Here is a 17,721-nt window from a genome sequence, read left to right on the forward strand (position 1 = left end):
CGATGAACCAGCAAGGACTATAACAAAGGTTATCGATATTACTTAAATAAACAAACATTACTTTGTTAGTAACCTTTTTGCACCGAAAGGGTTTGTGATTGATAAATTTAAAGGTAAGTTTTGTGAATGAAACTTGAACTTTAATTATGAAACAAAAAAGCTTTGGTAAACAGCACCTAAGTAAAAGGAGAGGTCAAGGCCATTATTTTGCTACTTGATTTAATTTCATCTTGAAATGAACTAAATGTTTTTGTTAGGAGAGAAGATGGTAAAAAAATGTCTACGTCAGAAATAGTGTAAAATATCTACTTGTTGTTTGTCTAAGAGTTTGAACACGCCGTACTCTGAATACTAAGAATCCACACACTGTGTACACTGTTGTTCTAGGGGTGTAGCATTCTATGGTCGTGTAAACTGTAGTTCTAGGGATGTAACATTCTATGGTCGAGTACACTGTAGTTCTAGAGATGTAGCATTCTATGGTCGTGTACACTGTAGTTCTAGGGATGTAGCATTCTATGGTCGTGTACACTGTAGTTCTAGGGATGTAGCATTCTATGGTTGTGTACACTGTAGTTCTAGGGATGTAGCATTCTATGGCCGTGTACACTGTAGTTCTAGGGATGTAGCATTCTATGGTCGTGTAAACTGTAGTTCTAGGGATGTAGCATTCTATGGTCGTGTACACTGTAGTTCTAGGGATATAGCATTCTATGGTCGTGTACACTGTAGTTCTAGGGATGTAGCATTCTATGGTCGGGTACACTGTAGTTCTAGGGATGTAGCATTCTATGGTCATGTACCCTGTAGTTCTAGGGATGTAGCAGTTGTATAGCAGGTTGTGCAGTTTATAAAATACCCCCTAGCATAATAGCTAGTACTACTACTGTTGATGATGAAACGTGTAAATTTGTGCTAAAATCAAATAACTTCAATACAATCTGAAAAGGTCTTAGAAGTTCTACGAAAAACAAATCGGTTGGAGTAAGCAAAGTTTTGCTGCCCTAACAACAACATTTCGAAGGACAACCCTTCACTCGTTTGCTGTCTCATGACAGATTCGCAGTAGCATCTATAATAATGAATGTTTATTTTGCATCAGCCACTTTTGCTGGATATTGATTTTTCTACCTATAATAACACTTGCGCTCATAGATTCTTACTTGTACTCTAACTAACTATGTACAAGTGCTAAACATGCATGTTTGGTTACTAACATGTCATGTTAGTAACCAAACATGCATGTCGAGGTTTTATTATATATATTTTTTATTGACAATAATTTTATTTCAAATAGAAACATTTTTCAAGGTTAGCAATGTTAGTAATTTAGTGATCAACCAATGAAAGTCAATAACCATTTTACAAAAGAATGCAACTTCAAAACAAATTTCAATCATTTTGCGATCCATTGTTCTGTGCTTCATAAACACGACCTTGATAGTCATTGGCCGGCCATTATTTATAATCTGTCAATCATATATTTTTAAATAATGTATGCTTACTATAATGATTGATGCTTTTAGAAAAACAATAGAGATGTAGGACAATACTGATCATTACAGCACCCCTTAATTGGTTGTAAGTTTTAAGCAATAGTAATAAAACACCAATAATAAAAATAATAATATATATGTGAAAATATAAATGTATACCCAATTTGTTGACAGTTGATTAACTGATACAGTGGTAATTACATAATTTTGCATATAAATTATGTTCACCCTTTTACCAAGACGTCTGTATCCTTCTAGCGAGCTGTAAATATTATTTCATAAGGCTTAGGAGTGTTCACGACTGCAGTCACAGGCTCATCAGTGGCCATACAGCCGTCTGGAAGACTCATATTGTATCTCTGCACGAATGTTACAAAAAACATAAAAATTTCCATCTTTGCCAAACTCTCTCCAAGGCAAGCTCGTCGTCCTGCAAGATAAAAGTACAAAGATTTATTGCTGATTTGTTATTTAGCTGTCTTGATGCTAAAGCTTGGTTCACATTATATCGCTGTTAGTTGGAGTTGTCTTCTCGGCGTTTATCAGCGACTATGCGCATCGCGGACCGATAGCATCGATGAAGCAACGTGGGATTGTCGAGAAAGTTTGCAGCTGTCAGAGTTTCCCCGATATTTTGCCAAACATCGACGGCAGCTTGTACAATGTGCACCATTTCGGCAATGATAATTCGTGGTTGCGAAAAGCGCCAAATTATTTGTTTTTGTTTATAATAGTTGCTGCGGGACTAGAATTGGAGTCGAACACATGAAAAAAAACAAGATTTCTTTGCCAAAATTAAAAAGGAAAACGAGAACACTACATCCCGGAGTATTTGCTGATGCAAACGAAGATGGGTTTGCGGATAGTGTGAACATCGTTATCATCGACGATCACCGAAGTAAACGACGAGATATGGTGATATAGTGTGAACCTTATAATGTAACCTGTGTCATTTTTACTGAAGTAACAGGAGACCCGGTGCTTGCGGCTTGATGAAATATCCAGGGAATTAATGATTTGTTTATTAGATGCTTGGCAAATGTTTTTAGCAAAGTTATGTAGTTCATGATTTATCAAAAAGAGTGCATCACTAATCATGAAACAGAACTAATCTCTTTTTCATTCTAATGATTATCACTATTACTAGTACTCTGGCAGTCTGGTGTGCCATCAGCGAACGTCAGATGTAATAACTATGTGTACAATTATTTTAAAATACCAAATGGATGGCTTGGTGCAGTTGTTAGAGTGTGGGTCTAATGAACTGAATGTAGAGGGTTCAAACCCTGTATGGTGTAGTCCTTTTCCAACCTTCAACTGGTACTTCAGACACAACTCTCATTTTAGTAAAGACTAACTGAATGCCCGTCATTGCACCGGTAGCAAAAACAACTATTAAACATTGCCAGGTAGTGTAGTTGCCATTAGCTAAAATTTTACGCAATGATTTTGTGTAACTTGAGCTAGTAACTTGAGTGAGTAACTTAAGCTAGTCTAAATCTTTACTATAATAAGAGCTGTGAAGCCAACTTGTAATCATTACATGAGTAACAGATAGTATTTTTGCACGTGCTCTAAGCAAGCGTATTATAACTAGTATAATAAGTATATGCACAATTATTCCATGGTATGGCAAGGACAGCATAGTATAGTGGTTAGGTCGTCCGTAACACTGAAGTTCCAGTATAAAGCAGATTTTCTGTTCCTAGATTTCAATCGCTAGAACTGGACACACGGAAAACAGATGACAGTCAGACAAACACTGAGATTTATATACGAGTATACAATGGGCCCCGGGTTAAAGCATCCCTGTTATACAATTCGTTTGCCTTACGATGTCATACAATGTTTTCCGTCCTCGCTATACAACATTTTTCGGTTAAACAATATCAACAAAAGTCTCTCTCAAAATTAAGTTTGGCATTTGGTGTGCCGAGTACATTGAAATGCCAAAGATTCCGATATGCTAATCGCCGAAATTCCTCTCACAACGTCTGAAAGTGTTACGATGCTTGCTCTTTTTCTCAATTCAGCGTTATTCATTACAAGTTATACTGAAAGCGAAACCGGAAACAGGTGATAAAATTTTAGACGATGACAAAGTTGAAGTTTGGTGTAGTAATATTAATACTAAAACTTAGCTTCAAGTATGTGTTTAGTAAGCTGAATTCACTTTAGTTAAATTTAACGTTTATGTTATATGTCTATCTCGAAGATTAGCACTCCCGCCGGTACGTACTGCTGCTATTGCACGTAGTACATTATAATGTTACATTTTATTGCAGATCATAACCACTAAATACACTCATGTTACTGTAGGTAACTATAGTTACTAAGGTTAACGTACTAGTTTGTTGCTAATTTTGAATATGTATATAAAATTTTGTGTAGTTGAAATAAATTAAAAGAGAAAATAAAAAAAACAGAAAAGCTTTTAAAACTCTGTCAAACGACTGTAACTAAAGGTTTTGTGCAGGACAACTAAATTAAAAATAGTATAAATAAAACTGTAAAGGTTCTCAAAGCACTGTAGATTTAAAATTTTATAACTTTCAGCGATGTATATCTTTTAATAATGTACATTGGAACCTCGGTTCTTGAACATTATCCGTTCCAGAAGGTTGTTCGAAATCCGAAACAATTTTTCCCATTAGAATGAATGTAAGTAAACTTTAATCCATTCAAGGCGAGAAAACAACTTCGGTAAAGTATTTTACATGTCACACCATGAACTGTACTGTATACTGCATACTATAAATAAAAACGGGTAGATCCTGTTTCTTCTATTTATGATGATGGAAAAAAAGCAAAAGTAAGCATTCGTATGTTTTGCTCCTAAAACATCATAAACATTAAAGGTTGACTTGCAACAAAATTCACATTACAGTTATTTGATATCAAAAGATTCACCATGTCTTACTCTGTTGTGTTGTAGGTGCAAAATATGTGGGAATACGGTTACAAGCTCTTAAAAGCTCTTGAGCTTTTAAGAGCTTGTAATCACATTTCCGCATATTTGGCACCTACAACACAAAAGAGTGAGACATGGTGAATCTTTTGATACCTAATAACTGTAATGTGAATTTTGTTGCAAGTCAACCTTTAAGTAGCGCAATAGCTCTTTCAATAGCATCTGTCACTGGAAAATTCTAAACAGTCTAGCACTGCCATTTTTTTAATTGAGGAACTTAGCGACAAATAGTACTGACAAACCAGAAGAACACACAGAGCATTATAACAGTGGTCCAAAGCTGTATGCGAAGTAGCTCTATCGTAAGTCCTCACAATCATGACTCACAAAGGAAAAAATTACCCTCCAACAAGCCGTCTGTGGTATCTAACCGCCCTTACCAACAAGCCGCGTATGCCCACAGACAGCGGCTAACGACTGAGGTTTTGTCGTCCTTGACCCCTTCGTGAGGGAAAGTGTTGAGACAAGTTTCGCTATACCCCCGTCCTCTTGAATAAGAAAACAGGCTACATCAGTACATGTGAAAAGAATTTTCTTTTACTTCCAAGTTCGAATTATAATTCCTGAACCCTTGCATCAAGAACTTACTTGCCATGTCTCAGATAGATTTTTATTGCGCTGTTAGAAGGCTTCATGTTTATGGAAAGATGCTGGTCAAGAATGAAAAGGTGTTAATAACCTATGACTGTGGTGAGTTAAACATGCCTCATCATCTTCATAGATAGAATTTTCGTTTGGAATTTAAATTTATTCAAAAAAAAAAACATACCCAAGAAATTTAATGTCATGAATTCAAACTAAGTAAAATCTTCACTGATAATTTGAATAAAATGTGAAGACAAGACAAAAGTGTATCATGAATGCGATTCTATGGTTACATCGCGGGAGCTGAGACCGAATTTATCGAGAAGCCTCCCAGAGCCCCACGTAAGTTTTAAAAGAATGGCTTTAGCTGCGGTCTATGACCTTGAACCAGAAGCCGTGCCCAACGACAAGCCGCGCGGCTTGAGCATGAGGACTTACAGTATATGTGAAAATTACAGAATTGCTCTAATGATATGTCCATTTTATGCATGTCTATGGCAATTAATCCAATATCTCATATCAATCTAATATCTCCAATATTATATATTAATTTATTACTTGCCTTCCAAGGTTACATGAGAACGTTATACAAATTTTATGGATTAGTAACTCGATCATCTTAATCTAAACGTATATATACAGTATATGAATCTCAAAGTTCGTCATTCATCTTTTCAGCAATAGCTGCTTAGTATCTAGTAATGACAAATCCGTATCGCAGAAGATTTGATCTCGGAACCTCCCGTTCACCAGGCAATAACTTACCAAATAAGCTACAAGAGGTGCAATGGATTAATTGGGCGAATTGAGTTGTTATCCAGGTTAAAATATGCATAGCATTCCGTGTTACGCAACGTCACTAAAGCTTATTCTCACAGCTCTTATTGGTGAGTTTAGCAATACGTATACATAGTAGTAGCTTACTAAAATTAGCCATTGGCAATGTGCAAGGCTCATGGCAAGTGGCAGGCAACTACATTACCTGCCACTGTTTTGGAATACCCGTGCAACGCCGGGTATTCGGGTAGTTATTTAAAATTATTCACTTGTTCAATTTTTTCTTTTAATATTGATAAGTCTAAAATTGTAGAACAATTTTACAAATATAATATGAAACTTACTAATTGATTAAGGTTGAAATAGTTTATAGTCAACTAGCTGCATTACCCGCCTACAGGAGCAGATTCACGTGCAGCATAAGGTTTATTGAGAGTTGTCTTTCATACTGTAAAACAACTCCTAGTAAATATTCTAGATTCATGTGTCTACATTCATGCATCCGTTCACACCCGCCTATATTTGCAGTTGACAATCGCGCTCTTGCACTCGCCTCGCAATCAATCGGTTCGCACTCGCAATCAATCGCCTTGCAATCGATCGGCTCGCACCCGCCTCGCAATCAATCGGCCTGCGCGCCTCGCAATCAATCGCCTTGCACTCTCCTCGCAACCAATCGCCAAGCAATCAATCGCCTCGCACTCGCCTTGCAATCACCTCCCACTCGCCTCGCAATCAATCGCCTCGCACTCAATCGCCTCGCAATCAATCGCCTCGCAATCAATCGCCTCGCAATCAATCGCCTCGCAATCAATCGCCTCGCAATCAATCGCCTCGCACTCGCCTTGCAATCAATCGCCTCGCACTCGCCTTGCAATCATTCACCTCAAACTCGCCTTGCAATCAATCAACTTGCACTCGCAACCAATCATCTCGCAACCAATCGCCTCGCAATCAATCGCCTAGCACTCGCCAACTCATTCATCCAGAAAGCCGCGCCTAGAGACTCTCGCTGTACTCGGAGCGAAAAAGGTCTCCCGCGCATACCCGAGTGACCCCACGGCCCCAAGCCTAGCTGTGCTACCCGGCGTTGCTCGGGTAGTAAAAAAAGTCTTTGCACTCAAAAATGATTTGTATTTAACATATAACAACATTTGCCATTCTAACTTTCAAACTACATATCATGAAAGAAGTGTTTTGTGTAGTTGAAATAAATTAAGAGAGAAAAATAATAAAACAACTGTAAAGGTTTTCAAACTTTTTCAAATAACTACAACTTTCAAACTTCATATCCTGAGGAAAAGGTTTTGTGCAGGACAACTGATTTAAAAATAAATAAAACAACTGTAAAGGTTTTCAAACCAATGTAAATTTAAAATTTCATAACTTTCAGCGACCTACATCTTTTGATAACGTATAGTGGAACCTCAGTTCTCGAACATAATCAGTTCCAAAAGTTTGAGATCTGAAACAATTTTTCCCGTTGAAATAAAATAATGTAAATTTTAATCCGCTTCAAAGCGAGAAAACAACTTCGGTAAAGTATTTTTTCAACATTTTACACCATAAGCTGTACTTGTACCCGGGTATTAAAAAAGTCTTTGCACAGAAAATCTATTTGTATTTAACATATATTACAACATTTGCCATTCTAACATTCAAACTACATAGGTAACATAAGAAAACATGATAGGTAACCTATCATGAGAAAAGTGTTTTGTGTAGTTGGAATAATTTAAGAGAAAATAAAAACAACTATAAAGTTTATCAAACTTCGTCAAACAACTGTAACTTTGAAACTTCATATCATGAGGAAAAGGTTTTATGCCAGTCTAATAAATTAAAAAAAATAACACAATTGTAAAAGGGACTAGATGTAAATTTCAAATAATTAGTAAGTAATAGCTAAATTGAGTCTGTTTTGCTACAATTGCAATAAAAGATGATTCGGTAATGATACAATTAATACGAACTGAGAAAACAAAATAAAATTCGTGAATATGTTGAATTAATAATAACAATTCTTGCATAGAAGTGTGTGGGTATAAAAAGGTTACTGTCCCATCAGAAACTATCCATCCATTCTTTGAATACGACGATACTGAAAAATATGACAGAATATCATAGTATTTTGTAGTTGAAATTTTATTAGAAACATGTCTGCCAAAAATGGTTGAATAAAAGAATAGTATTAATAATAAAGATTGGAAACTAATCAAGTAATAATAACAGTGAAAGGAAAATGAATAATGTTTTAACTTCAAACACGATACTCAATTTATGTTTAAAAGAATGCAAGTTGAAATAATAACAACGATGAAACAAACTTTAAAAAACTTATATTATAAATTCAAAAGTCATAAGAAGTTTGTAAACGTAATAAGAGAATTTAAATTTATATATCTATATATATATTTCTCAAAGTATGTAAATGTATGTAAATATAAGAGAGTGGAGAATAACTGATACTTGCAATCTTACACGATAAATCTTACAGTAATCTTACAAATGTTTGTGGTTAAATGTGAAAATAATTACGAAAAACTAATTGGCTAGGTTTAAAAGGAAAGATGTGTCAGCTAATACATCTAGCTGTACAATCCAGCGTTGCCCGGGTAATAAAAAAACTGAACAGAAAATTGATTTGTATTTAGCATATAACAACATTTGCCATTCTACCTAAAACAACTGTAAAGGTTTTCACACTTACTTTGTCAAACAACTTTTAAACTTCATATCATGAGAAAAATGTTTCGGGCAGGTCAAATAAATTTTAAAAATAAAACGACTATAAAAAGGTTTAGATGTAACAGTGAAATAATAAGCAAGTAATAGCTAACTTGAGTCTGTTTTGCTACGATTACAATCATACTTGCCAACTCTCACGCATTGGGCGTGAGACTCACGCAATCACCCCAAAGAAAAAATGAAAATGCGTGAGAAATGCGTGAGATTTTTGCCCCAATTTCCACAATTTCATATATACTATCATTGATACATCAATTGCCCCAAAACCAAATCTCACGCATTGCCCCACTCTTGGGTTGGCAGGTCTGATTACAATATGAGATGATTCGGTAATGATACAATCAATACGAACTGAGGAAACAAAATAAAATTCGTGAATATGTTAAGTTAATAATAGCAGTTCTTGCATAGAAGTGTGTGTATAAAAACAGTTACAGTTCCACCAACAGCTATCCATCAAAACTCTGAATACGACGATACTGGTACGACGATATGCTATGTAGAAATAAAATATTGTAGTGTCTTTGTCTGACCGAAGGTCAGAGAATCTAGATGCTATTCCTACTCGAGATAATACGATTGTCCGCGTGAAAAGTAGTGACCTTAACAGCGATTTAGCAATTGATCCTTAAGAAAAGCCAGAAATAGAGGTTCACAAAAACGGCATAGAGTTAATAAAATTTAATTGCCAAATTCTAATATCGAGAGAGTCTATTATCGATATCGTCTTGCCAAAAACAAATTAGCCCTAATACGCCGAGGACAAAAAAGCATCGCGTGTCATGAAGCTAAGAGAAAGCCATAGAGTTGTTAGCCATTACTATGTCATTTTTGTGTGAAAACGGCAAACGATGAATAGGTCATGTATAGAAACGTGTACTAACCGGAGATTCCCATTAACGCGCCCTAGATACCTAGTAGCGGGTAATAGTCCGAACCGTTTATATAGTAGATAATCTACCAGTAATTATTTTATAAATTTTTGACTAAGCAGTAAAGAAGCTTTTGTAAGCTTTTGGCTTACACTAAGCAATTTGTGGTGAAATATTTTGAGAGAATGGCAATTAAGGTTGGCATGTGATTCCCTTTTAGTTGATGCTAGACACATCTATCTCCTTTTATCAACGAGCTATCCACAAACAGAAATACTCAAGTCTTCGAATTGTCATATGAAAATAGAAATCAATGAGTAATGGCTAAAAACAAAACCGATTTGCTTATAGCTACATAACTGAGTTAAGTCACTCCAACCGAGCACAGCTTATAGCTACATAACTGAGTTAAGTCACTCCAACCGAGCACAGCTTATAGCTACATAACTGAGTTAAGTTACTCCAACCGAGCACAGCTTATAGCTACATAACTGAGTTAAGTCACTCCAACCGAGCACAGCTTATAGCTACATAACTGAGTTAAGTCACTCCAACCGAGCACAGCTTATAGCTACATAACTGAGTTAAGTTACTCCAACCGAGCACAGATAGATCACAGGAGACTGGCAGCCTGGTTTTGGCGCCTACTGGTTTAGTAGGCGCCACTCGCTATCCCGAATTTACAGAGATGAGATTTAGCTGAGAATGCGCTATTGGAGTCTGTAACAAATTCTTTTTTACAAAATCGTCTAGTGTGAGCATCCTAAAAACTGAATAATCCTTCATTCACAAGAGGCTAAATAGTTTATTTTTTCATAAATGTTCCCAATATAATTTACTACAAATCTTATTATACTAAACCAAAATATTGAGTTGTTAAATAATAAAACTTGAATGTATTAAATGAACTCTTGCTTTTAGGTCACTTCTGGTTTCATTAAACATCAAAATATTCATAGATGTATATTATATACTGGCAAGTGCTTTCTCTTCCTGCTACGCTCTTTCTCACACCTTCTCAAATCACTTTCTCGCAGTCAGTAGTTTTGACAATGACTGTGTTTATCACTGACCGTGCAGCTCTGTTTTCTGCCGGGTGGCATTCGAGCCGCTATGATTATTATTGATTTGTGCCATTTCCATAAAACTGCATACAAAAGGTATTAAGGAACACTGGCTTTTGCATGACCAGAGTTCCTCTTCCGGTAGTACAGAGATGTATTCCATCGGGCAGTAACAGTTCCAGACATACTGACATACTTCGTTCCAACAAAATGTCCAAATTCACCCCCAGCTTATACATGTAGCTAGTGGTGCCAGTTTAGTCACTGGCAATCCGACCCAAGATCACTACACCCTTGATATTTACCTAACGTTTTCTATTTTTAGTCAACTGTGTAAACACAGCTTTTAGGATGCTTCAGATGCTAATAAATAGGCATGTCATTGCAAGTGTATCATCACATGAAAACAAACAGCACACGTGGACAAACACTAGCGCTTTTCAAACGAGACATGTTTTACAATATTATAAGAATGGTTCAACCATGTTCAAGGCTTTCATGGAGTAGAAATTGGTTGTTTATCGGGATGTGACGCTCCATTAGTGGCCTTTCAACTTACAGCTGACCAACTTCCTAGTTTTTGCTGTCATCACAACATAGAGCTAATGTTCACCCTATGCTGAGTGCAAGCTACATAACAAAGCTGGTCGCCTTTGTTCTTCGACTGGTCAGCGGTGTGATCATTTGTTAGCCCTGACTAGCCAATCAGGATGTCCTTTTTTGCTATTTGTAATCAAAATAAAGTCAGGTTTAGTTGAATAGCAATGAATGGTATTTCCGTACAGACATTGACCCAAATTATGACACACATTGTGACGTGCAGTCCAATTAAAAAAAAGTAAGAGTTGCCATTTGCAACTTGAGTAAAATAAAAGCATGCGAATAAACGAACAGAACAGAAGGGCACATACAGTGTATAGCGATTGAACTACAGAATTACCTCTCAAAGATGTGAGAAGAGAGTATGTATGCACAGAGAGATAAGTTGTTCTACTTGTTGAAGCATAAGCTTGACCTATTAGAGGTCACAATTGCTAGCTAAAAAAATAAATTATTTGAAGTTAACTGCTAGAATGACTAGAAGTGTTTTATCAACTGAACCTGCTTCAATCAACTTCCTTGTTTATTTTCTCAAGTGTACAAACATAGGTTTTACAACGGTTAATATTCCAATCCATTTTATATACTAGTTGCAGTATATATATATATTTGAAAAATTATTGCGAAAAAAGTAAACTTAGTATTTGCGCTACAAATTTGTTTCGTGCGAAGCACTCATCAGACGCGATCGTACTAAAATCGTACGATCGCGTACGATCGTACTATATTTTACACATTAGTTGCAATATATATATTTTATATATTAGTTGCAATGTTTATATATATATATATTTTATACATTATTGCAATATTTATATATATATTTCATACATTATTGCAATATTTATATATATATTTCATACATTATTGCAATATTTATATATATATATATTTTATACATTATTGCAATATTTATATATATATATATATTTTATACATTGGTTACAATACTTATCTATAGATTTTATATATTAGTTGCAATATTTTGCATGATCTAACAATTAGTACACAGAAATAACATATAAAGAAAATTAGTTTATTAGAGGTTAAAAACGAACTGCTGGGCCACTTGCTAGCGAGTGTCACATGTACAGATCTATGCATTAGTGATGCTTTCTAGATAGAATATCTACACGATGTTGAATGAGTGCATGTTTAGCACTAAATCTGTATATATATATATATATATATATATATATATCTCAAAGTTGGCATGTGTCTGTGTATGTCCAGCTATAGCTATTAAAATCTTAGAATTTAAAATTCCGCACTATGATGGAACTCAGAGAGAGATTGCAACCGCACGGTATTAATCCACGTGCTCTACCACTGAACTATACAAAGTGCATTGATCGCAGGCACTATCATATCATATCACTATATCATATACCGTATGTACATGCTAAATGACGTATTATTCGAAACTCTATGAATTCTATTAACTCTATGAAACACGATGCTTTTTCGTGTTTTCTTGAACTCCTATTTTCGGTTTTTCGTAAGGTTCAATTGCTATATTTGCGATCAAGGTCAATTCTTTTCACGCGGACAATTGTGTTATCTCCATAAGAAGAGCCTCAAAATTCTCTTTCCGTTTGGCCAGACAAACACAGTACGATATCTTATTTCTGCATTTGTACCAGTATCAAGAGACAAGTATAGCCGTATTTAAAGTTTTGATGGATAGCTTTTGCTGCAACAGTGGAATAGTAACCTTTCTTATACACACGCACTTCTATGCAAACATTGTTATTATTAATTCAACATATTCATGATTTTATTTTGTTTTCTCAGTTCGTATTAATTGTATCATTACCAAATCATATTTTATTGTAATGATTTGTTTACTTTTATTGTAATGACGTCTATTTAGCTATTACTTGCTAATTATTTCCCATTTGCATTTAAACCCTTTTATAGTTGTTTTATTTTTTTTAATTTATTTGACATGCACAAAACATTTTCCTCATGATGTGAAGTTTGAAAATTATTGTTGTTTGACAAAGTTTGAAAACCTTTACAGTTTTTTTATTTTCTCCCTTAATTTATTTCAACTACACGACACACTTCTCTCATGATATGTAGTTTGAAAGTTAGAATGGCAAATGTTGTTATATATTAAATACAAATCAATTTTCTGACCAAAGACCTTTTCTAGTGTTGATAGCTAGTGTTGATATAAAATTTGGAATTATCCTCAATATGTGGGAGGTTCAACGAGTGACACAGTGATTACCCTATCGATTATGGGATGACCCCTCAAATGCAAAAAAGGATTTGTAGCATTCACCAAGTACGTTGTTATTATTATTGTTTATTTATAGAAAAAGCCCTTGGTTATCATCGTCTGCAGACATTAGCTATTTAAGGCTATGCCAGCCATGCCTTTACTGATGCTTTGATAGCCTTCCGCTGTCGAGTGTTAGCAAAGCGTACCCGAATTGGTCGTCGTGTATCCTTGCACTCCAATAAAAACAAAAACTGTCTAAGAAATATGCACTTAAATCTGAATGTCACAGATGCACCACCTTCCAGAACCTCATACAAGAAAAATATCTGATAACACCCAGTTGTACATGTAACACTCTTTCTAATCGAAAACTGAAGTTGTCCACTCAGTTGACAGAAAGAGAACTTTTATGACAGCCGTCAAATACTACATTAGTACATTTAGTGATGACCTATGTAAAGCGCCCTACCTCAATTGATAAATATTGAAACCTTAATTTAAAAAAAATTTATTTGGTAATCAATTGGCCGAATTTCAGTCACAAAAAGTGACTAATTGATTTTGACTACTGTCCTGATCTGAGCCTGTCCTTTGTCAGTGAGTTAGAAATGTGTGCGCTACGTATTCACAGGACTGTGTGGGTGACACACAGGACCATGTAGGTGACACACAGGATCATGCGGGTGAAACACAGAACCATGTGGGTGACACACATGACCATGTGGGTGACACATAGGACCTTGTGAGTGCCACACAGGACCATGTGGGTGACACACAGGACCTTGTGAGTGCCACACAAGATCATGTAGGTGACACACAGGACCTTGAGAGTGCCACACAAGATCATGTGAGTGACACACTACACCATGTGGGTGACACACAAAATCATTGTGAGTGACAAGCAAGAGCACGTGAGTGACACATCACACCATGTGGGTAACACATGCCATCACATGTGGGTGACACACGAGATCATGTCAGCAATACCTAACTCAAACTGTTCATATGTTGCCAGCAGAAAGTTCCTTACCGATGCCAAAGGGAATAGTTCGCTGTTTCTTGAGAGCAATGTCTCCTGTCAGGTATCTCTCCGGTTTAAACTTGTCTGGTTCTTCAAACACAGTCTCATCATAGAGAACAGATGTCATGTTGAGAAGTATATCTGCTCCTGACGGTAATATCTGTAAACATACTAATTTTGAATAGCAGAAGTGTGTGGTATAACCACTGCGTCCTTGCCCAATGCAAGCTAATATAGATAACAGAGAACAGACAATAGAATAACTCAAATGACACAATTAAACTATTAACTTATATAGTTCAAACATGAGTATAACATTGTAGAAGCACTGCTTGTTTGCCCATTTCTAATGCTGGTGAAGAGTGAAGGATCAATAGAGTAAACGGTTGGTGAAAAACCAATAGAGTTAACGGCTGGTAAAAGCAAAAGATCAACAGAGTCAACGGCTAGAGAGAAGAGAAGGACCAAGAGTGTTAACGGCTAGTGAAAAGCGAAGGATCAATAGAGTTAACGGTTTATGAAAAGCGAAGGATCAATAGAGTTAACGGCTAGTGAAAAGCAAAGGATCAATAGAGTTAACGGTTTATGAAAAGTGAAGGATCAATAGAGTTAACGGCTAGTGAAAAGCAAAGGATCAATAGAGTTAACGGCTAGTAAAAATGAGCAATAATAAAACGAAAATAAAATCGAACAAAAAACAGAAATAAGACTAATGATACAAATTTTGCTACCATATATTCTGGCATTCATTCTCCTCTGCCTGTTGAAAATATTTCCAATTTGTAACGCTTGCTGTTGTATGTATGACCAAGGCGTTCCAGCAGTCATAGTTGGTAATATTTTTACATTAAAGATTGACTTGCAACAAAATTCACATTACAGTTATTTGATATCAAAAGATTCACCATGTCTTACTCTGTTATGTTGTAGGTGCAAAATATGTGGAAATGTGATTACAAGCTCTTAAAAGCTAAAAAACGAACAGTTAATCGCAGCCACATGAGACCGCCGTAGTTTGGATTCTCTTTCCAAAACGGCTCAAATGTGACGTAGTTGTGGTAGATGGTTTCTGTTTACACTTTCATGCAATCTTATTTGTCGAAATATCTTTCCAAATATACTTCATGCATTCAATAAAACCATGTCTATTTGTCTGTTTGTTTATCGTTTTGTTTATTACTGTTTTATCGTCATTGTAATGCTGTCACTTTTAGCAGTGACATCTTATAACTTACCGTAAAAATTCGTTAAATTTTTTAACCTTAGCTCGAAGGAGTACATATCATTGTCTGATAATCATGACGAGCCTGTTGGTCACATTGTGATAATCGATAAGTGCTGCAGAAATTATTTGCGAACTATTGGGTCACATGATCAGATTACGACTCGCCGATTAGACCAAACCAAAACAAAACTGTAAAGTAGCGAGCATCTATATTTGATACGGGGTCTTCGGTAAAACCCGAAGTGTTTGTCATAAACTAGTGCTACGATAAGTTTTATATTTAGCTTTTTATTGGCCTTTCAATTCTCGTGAGAACATCACGTGACAAGACGATAACCAAACTATAATGACAACGTCAGAGAAATAAACAGATTCCAATCTACGGCGGCTTTTCGTTTTTGAGCTTTTAAGAACTTGTAATCACACACACACTTCCACATATTTGGCACCTACAACACAGCAGAGTAAGACATGGTGAATCTTTTGATACCAAATAACTGTAATGTGAATTTTGTTGCAAGTCAACCTTTAAGGACCAGGTTTGTGGTCAATTAATATTGCGCATTAATAATTGCATTGAATTACTCTTTAAATTAATAATTAACCCTTTCGCGGGCGAATTTTCAAAACTAAATCAGACTCCCATGAGCGAATTAATTTTCCAAAAAATCAATTTTTTTTAAAAGGTTCATACACTTTTCTGTGTGTTATTATGTGCATATATCTATGTTTAAAGGTGCATATGTATACATGTATATGTCCATAGGCATATATATATATATTATAAACGAATAAAAATGTATAACATAAAATATATGCTTTTCATAATAATTGTCTATTTACGAATGATATTTTTAAAAGCATTCTCCTTTACAAAGGCCCACATCACTGTCTTTGCACCATGTACTTATTCGTGTAACAAAGAGCTCCCACAAAAATGTACTTCCTGGATTGACAGGCTCAAAAAACTTTTCAAAATACTCTACTGGTTGAGCATCTATTGGAGTAAATACTGGGCCTGTCATTGCTATGAACTGCTGAATTGTAGATTTATCTCTGTTCATGTTGGTTATATTCTTCCAGGCACTGGCCTCACTCCAACTCACATCCTCATCATTGCTGCTACCAGCCTTTTCATCACTGTCACTTCCAGATGTAAAGTCATTCCAATCACAATCCGAACCTGATTCACTGTCATCTCTTGCTACTAAATCTAAAAAGTCACTGTCAGCTCTGAATATCTTAGTAATTTCGGTACTAGTACTTGCTTTATTAGAATAATCTCGGGAGGTTCTTTTAGAAGTCGCCATGACGGTAAACTAAATTCAAACTCTCGAAAAATTCAGTAAATAAAAACTAAAACCGAATCAAGAAAAATAAAAGTTGATAAATTATTTAGAACAATTTTCTAATTTTTTTCGAAGGTTTATTCACTAATCACTGCTAAAAACGATCGTTTTTTTGTCAACCTTAAAGTCGATTTTGAGGCTAACTGAAACTACTATATCGTAGCTTGCTATTGGTAAAAAAGTAAATAAAAAACGGCATTTAGCTAACCAGAAACGGCAATAATAAAATACGTTACCGAAACGACAAAAACGTCGCACTGCCCATTAGCAGCCGTATCGCGAAGCGACAAAATCGTCGCTCTGCCCGCGAAAGGGTTAACAATTGAATTGCAAAATTCTTTCTCATCAATTCAAAACTTAAAGGTTCACTTGTGACAAAATTCACATTACAGTTATTTGACATCAAAATATTTACCGTGTCTTACTCTGCTGTTTTGTAGGTGCAAAATATGTGGAAATGTGATTACAAGCTCTTAAAAGCTCAAAAATGAACAATTAATCGCAGCCATCACGAGACTGCTGTAGATTTAAATTTAATTGCAAAATTTAATTTAATTGTTTCAATTGTCAATGTATTTATTTCTTACACCAATTGATTAACTTAAAGCTTAATTTAGATTATATCAAAGTTATTTTGTTAATTCAACTATGAGTGCAATTAATCTTCAAACTAATTTGGTAATTTAATGCTGAATTCAATTTAAACAGAAAATAATTTGCTAATTGAATTATTAATGATGTTCACAAACCTGAAATTAATTAATTTCACTATTAATGCAAGTT

At 35.3% G+C, this 17,721-nt stretch overlaps 1 protein-coding gene across 6 annotated transcripts in view; it reads right to left on the reverse strand.

Annotated features, from left to right (window-relative positions):
- Positions 1-1,275: 1,275 nt before the first annotated feature.
- LOC137408214 (cytochrome P450 2D28-like) overlaps positions 1,276-17,721 on the reverse strand; it is a 44,999-nt gene continuing 28,553 nt past the window's right edge. For all 6 annotated transcript variants that reach the window (XM_068094630.1, XM_068094627.1, XM_068094628.1 and 3 more), the window contains 2 exons: positions 14,374-14,524; positions 1,276-1,926 (listed from right to left, as the gene is read on the reverse strand). In XM_068094630.1, the coding sequence (XP_067950731.1) occupies positions 1,751-1,926; positions 14,374-14,524 (327 nt within the window). In that variant the 3' untranslated portion in view covers positions 1,276-1,750. The remainder of the gene's footprint in view (positions 1,927-14,373; positions 14,525-17,721) is intronic.

Source organism: Watersipora subatra, chromosome 11, assembly GCF_963576615.1.
Source record: "Watersipora subatra chromosome 11, tzWatSuba1.1, whole genome shotgun sequence".
NCBI lineage: Eukaryota > Metazoa > Bryozoa > Gymnolaemata > Cheilostomatida > Watersiporidae > Watersipora > Watersipora subatra.